Source organism: Zophobas morio, unplaced genomic scaffold, assembly GCF_036711695.1.
Source record: "Zophobas morio isolate AGI-343-1 ecotype UQ-CSIRO unplaced genomic scaffold, CSIRO_AGI_Zmor_V1 ptg000012l, whole genome shotgun sequence".
In the NCBI taxonomy this organism is placed as follows: domain Eukaryota; kingdom Metazoa; phylum Arthropoda; class Insecta; order Coleoptera; family Tenebrionidae; genus Zophobas; species Zophobas morio.
Genome location: NW_026972117.1, coordinates 13,132,982 through 13,138,600, shown reverse-complemented (window position 1 = coordinate 13,138,600; position 5,619 = coordinate 13,132,982). Strand labels below are relative to the sequence as shown.

Below are 5,619 nucleotides of genomic sequence, written 5' to 3'. Positions count from 1 at the left end.
CACATGTTCTGAAATACATTAAACATTTTAAACAACACTTGGATTTGATTGAATGTGGTTACAATCGGTCGAGTAATTTCGGAAATTATCTATCTTAATAAAAATTCAGACAGATAGACGGAAACAGGAGATCTATTTCTTTGTAGTCCAGGGGTTAAGAAAGGCCGAGAAAACATAAAAGTAGGGAGTCACCCGATGAACTCGAATACTATACTTCCTTAGCCTACTCTCGGGAAGTAAAAATTATAAAGTTTAATATAGTTATAAAAGTGATGAATTACTTATTTTAGTTTTAAATTATTTATTTAAATTATTAATAGATTGTGAAAAGATGAAGGACTTACTGTAAGTTTCATAAACTTGTAATTATTATAAAACCACTAAACGAAAATTTTCAGAAAACAACAACAAAATTTCAAACAAAAACTTTTAGAAAGTCCGGTCATAAATTGTTTTCATGTTTCTTTAATTCTATTTATAAAATTGCAGACAAAAGTTAACGACAAAGAACATAAAATAATGAAAACAACAATAGTGTAATTAAGCAAATTAAACTAAAAAAACATAACAGTACAGTTATAAGCGTGTAAAAAATTATTTTTTCTACTCATTAAGGTTGAAGTTTGTCATTTTCCCATCGCTGGCAGTGGATGAAATTTCATTTCACCCTCTAGTGGAAAAATACTCGGCCGTCTACGATTTTAACGGGTCGTCCAGCCTGAGCGTTTCGCAGCTAGCGAAACGTGTCGCGTATCGCCTGCACCGACCGCACCGTCCGCTTCGCGCGCTTCGAAAATCATGACGCCTAGGCTGGACGACCCGTTAGTGTTTGACGTTTAATACTGCTAGTTTACACAAGTGAAAACAATGAACATGAGTGAGACTGACGAAGTTTCTGAAGAAATTTTGAATGCTGCCAATGCGGCATTTTCGAATCTGATACAAGTGCAGTTATTGATACAGGAAGCAGCCAACTAAGTTTAAACAAAGATACAAGTTCAAATAATACTTACGATAAAAGTGTAAATATTATTGGTGATAATTGCACAAATTGTTCTATTACAGTTAATGTATTTCAAAAATAAAATACCTACCATAAACAAACATTTATTTCCTAATTTCTTAGAAAAAATAGTATATGCAACTCGCGGATGAAGAAATTTCAACGGCTCGAGTTTCTTTTTCGCACTCGCTCGTTGCACTCGCTCGTGTGAAAAAATCACTCTCGCCGTTGAAATTCAACTTCATCCACTAGTTCCATAATGTACTATTAAAACTTTTGTATAGTTGGTTGCAGTTATTCTAATATAAATATTTAATTTTTTAAATTTAATAAATTGTTAATTCACTGTCAAGGCCTTATAAATCTTGATAGTTTACTAGTTTTTAATGAACAATACACTCCATTTTAAATTATTTTAAATGATAGGAGACAGCCAAGTAACATGTTTCGCCACACAGTATTTACCTTCATCAGGTGGACATTTTTTTATTTTTCTCGAATCCAGTAGTACTCTTCATTTGCACAATATGCATAAAACAAGAATAGTGTTCAAATTTCGCTTAGAAATAAAAATAATACTTCGTAAAATTAAAGTAAAATGAAAATATTAATTTGTTAATTCTCTCCACCATTTTATTGCACAACATGGTAAAAGTCCTATATCTTGATAAGTACCTTGATAGCGTCACGAAAAATAATTTGAAATCTTGTGAAATCGTTTGAAACTTTGCACATATCCAAAATTATGATTTAACACTAAAAAAAATGACGTGTTGTGTGAATGCAACTCTGAACACAAATGTAAACCCCCCCTTAACAACCAAACACGTGCGTGACAATTGACAGCTGATACGACATAACCTCTATTTAAACTCTCGCTCCCCACACTTGTTCCACTTACAATTTGCCAGCTAAAAAAGTAAGTCCACGATTTATCCCCAACCCTCTTATTAAACCCAATTATTTCCAGCATGGCATCGATGCGACCGCCCCTCGAAATCCTCCAACAATGCATGAAAGAAACCCGCTGCATCCGAAACGTGTGCATCCTAGCTCACGTAGACCACGGCAAAACCACAATCGCAGACTCTTTACTCGCAACCAACCGCCTCGTAAGCAAACGCATGGCCGGCCAAATCCGCTACTTGGACGACCGGCTAGATGAACAAGAACGCGGAATCACGATGAAGAGCAGCACAGTGTCGCTACTAAACATAGTAGACGACGAAGACACAAACGAGGAACAACCTCTCCTCCTAAACCTGATCGACACCCCGGGACATATTGACTTTTCCACCGAAGTCGGCGCGGCTTTGCGGGTGTGCGACGGGGCTTTGATTGTCGTGGATTTGGTCGAAGGGGTGTGCGTACAAACCCGAGAAGCGATAAAATTAGCCTTCACAGAGCGGTGCAAAATGGTGCTCGTGTTAAACAAAATGGATAAATTAATTGTAGAATTGCACAAAGACGTGAACGAGATTTTCCAGTGTGTGTTGCGCGCTATTGAAGACTGTAACGCGATTGTGGCGGAGTTGTATCAGTACGAATATTGTGACAGTGAGGTGGATATTGAAGACACGGGATTGTTGTTTTCGCCGGACGTAGGTAATGTTATTTTTGCTAGTGCGATTGATGGGTGGGGCTTTACCACTAAACAGATTTCGAAAATTTTTATTAAAACGCTTAAGAATGAGAGTGTGGAGTCGTTAAATACGAAATTGTGGAACTTTGACGCCTATGTTGACTCTAAAACGAATACAATTAAGTTAGGGGGTATTGAAAAGGGTAAAACGAATTTATTCATCCAACTGTGTTTGAAAACTATTTTTCATATTTATTCAACGATAGTCATACAAATGCAAAAAGATAAAGTTAGTTTGATTGCGGAAAAACTAAATATTGTTGGTACGACCCGCGAAATGAACCACACGGATTCGAAAATCCAACTACGGGCTATAATGCAATCTTGGAGCCCTCTAGCTGAAATTATTATCCACCAGTGTATGAAAATTATTTCTCCTCCGTCGAACATCAGCGACGAAAAAATTAAATACTTGTTGGACTATAACAGGTTTTGCGAGAACGAATTCCACAGGAGCTGTCTAGACAAACTGGTGACGGTTTTCCAAAACTCGGATGAAACCGGGCCTTGTGTGTCCTACGTTTCTAAAATGTTCTGCGTCGATAAGAAAAATTTGTCGCAAAACCAACCAAAAACGTTCGTGCCTAAACCAAGAAATAGAGACCAAACTAGCGAAAAAAAGGAAGCGGAAAAAGAACAACCAAAAGCGAGTACTGATGAAGAAAAAGAAGAAACTAAAGTTGACGAAAAGGATTTTTCGATAATTGCACTAGCGAGAGTTTTCAGCGGATCTTTAAAAACCGGGCAAGAAATTTACGTTTTTTCGCCACAATATGCACCGGATGAGACTTCTAGTGGTAAAGGCGCTCAATTGGTTAAAATCCAAGAGCTGTATATGCTTTTCGGGCGCGAGTTAGTCTTAGTGGATACTATAGCAGCTGGGAATGTTTGTGGTATAGGTGGTCTGGAATCATCAATCGTCAGAACTGCCACGCTTTCCACGACCCTTCACTGCGTCCCATTTATAGAACACCCATCCCAGCCACCCATCGTCCGAAACGCCATAGAAGCATCAAACCCAAAAGAGCTCCCAGTTTTGCGTCAAGGTTTAAGAACTTTAATGCAAAGCGATTCGTGTGTTCAAGTCATTATTCAAGAAACTGGAGAGTATGTTCTTCTAACTGCTGGTGATGTTCATCTAGCGAAGTGTCTAGAAGACCTAACTACGAAATTTGCAAAAATAGAAATCAATGTTTCGAGTCCTATGGTGTCTCTGAGGGAAACCATCACCCATGGAACTAGTAAAGGCGATTTTAAAAGAGACCTAGAGAATTCGGTCACGGTTGAAGCTTCCCAGATTCGTCTAACCGTGGTCGTCGTGGCCCTCCCTGACGCTGTGTCCAACGAAGTTGAAAAGAGCTTTAAAGTACTGAGTGCGGCAGAGGAGCTTCAACAGACTAGCGGTTTTGAGCTTTTCGCCAAGCGTGACCATAAACCAGAGGAGTTGAAAGCTCCAACTGCCAAAAGTTTCAAAAGTGAAGCAATGAATGCAGCTTTGAAACACACTAGAGACCAATTAAACTCAAGTTTAGACTCGTGTAAAGGTATCTGGTGCAACTTAAAGAACAACATCTGGAGTGTGGGTAGAATGAGCGACAGTATTAACCTTCTGATCAACACCACGACTGACTATAGACGAAATCTCTTTGAAACTCTAGACGAACATGATCAGAGGTCCTGCTTTGACCATTTCGTAGTCAACGCCTTCAATAGTTGTTGTAAAGCAGGTCCTCTTTGTGAAGAACCCCTCAAAGGGTGTGCTTTCCTAATAAAGAAGTTTGAAGTAGTACATGACGAAGTTTTAGATGGTACAACTAAAACTAACGTGAATATAGAGTCTACTTTGAGTAGCGCGTTTAGGGAAGCCTTTGAGAAACAACAACAGAGACTCATGGAGCCCATTTTTACCACAAGTATCCAAGTCAATACCAATATTTTGGGTAAAGTTTACTCAGTTGTGAGTAAAAGGCATGGGAAAGTTCTAGACGCTGTGGGTATGGATGAACAAGAGAAAAGCTTCCTGGTGAAGGCTCAAATTCCAGTAGTCGAAAGTACCGGGTTTGCCAACGAGATCAGAAAAACTACTTCCGGACAAGCGATACCCACTCTCAAATTTAGCCACTTTGAGATTATCGACGGTGACCCTTTTTATGAACCCGTGGATGACGATGAGGACGAGGAAGACGTGAATGTGGAGTCAGCCGTTAGGGCTATGAAACTAAGAAAAGCGATACGGAAGAGGAAAGGATTGCACGTGGAAGAGCAGGTGGTGGTACACGGGGAAAAACAAAGAACTTTAAACAAAAAGAAGTAGCGCGAACTGTGTTAATTTAATTGTACATATTTTTGGTATTAATAAATAATTTTATGTAATTTCTTAAGTCATTCATTTCCTTTCATACATTGTCAAAAATGATGCAAAAATGCACGATTTTGTATAATAAAAAATTACAGAGAAAAACGAATGTTAAAAATTGAACTTGACAAATATTAAATCGCAAATTTGCAAAAATTTTTCGGTTATTCGTTGTTTCAATTTTTCCGTTTTATAATTTTTCGTTTCTTCAACTGTTCTAGTTTTTAATGTCCCGATTTCGAAATTTTACAATTTTTCTGTTTCAATGTTACGATTTTCCGATTTTTCAATTTTTCGATTTTCAAAATTTCAGTTTGAATACATTTATTTAATTTTATGTGGAACAATTAAAAAATGAAAAATTGAAAACTCAGAAAATTCTAAACCGAAAAATTGCAAAATTATTTCGTTTTTTCCATCTCAGTTTTTAATTTTTCAATTTTCCGAATTTTCAAAACTTCAGTTTCAATAAATTTAGTTCTTTGGTAGAAAAATGAAAAATCAAAAAAGTGAGAAATTAAAAATCTAGAGCAAGAAAAAATTTTAAATCTAAAAGTTCCAAAACTGGAAAATTAAAAAATTGAAGCCAAAAATGGAATGACTAAAAAATCGAAAATT

The 5,619-nt window shown here is 37.1% G+C and overlaps 1 protein-coding gene across 1 annotated transcript; it reads left to right on the top strand.

The window, feature by feature from the left end:
* Window positions 1-1,812: 1,812 nt before the first annotated feature.
* Window positions 1,813-5,018, top strand: LOC135127798 (elongation factor-like GTPase 1). Its single transcript, XM_064054421.1, has 2 exons — window positions 1,813-1,922; window positions 1,974-5,018. Exon 2 carries the CDS (start codon window positions 1,975-1,977, stop codon window positions 4,957-4,959), a length of 2,985 nt encoding a protein of 994 aa, XP_063910491.1. The 5' UTR covers window positions 1,813-1,922; window position 1,974; the 3' UTR covers window positions 4,960-5,018.
* Window positions 5,019-5,619: the final 601 nt, after the last annotated feature.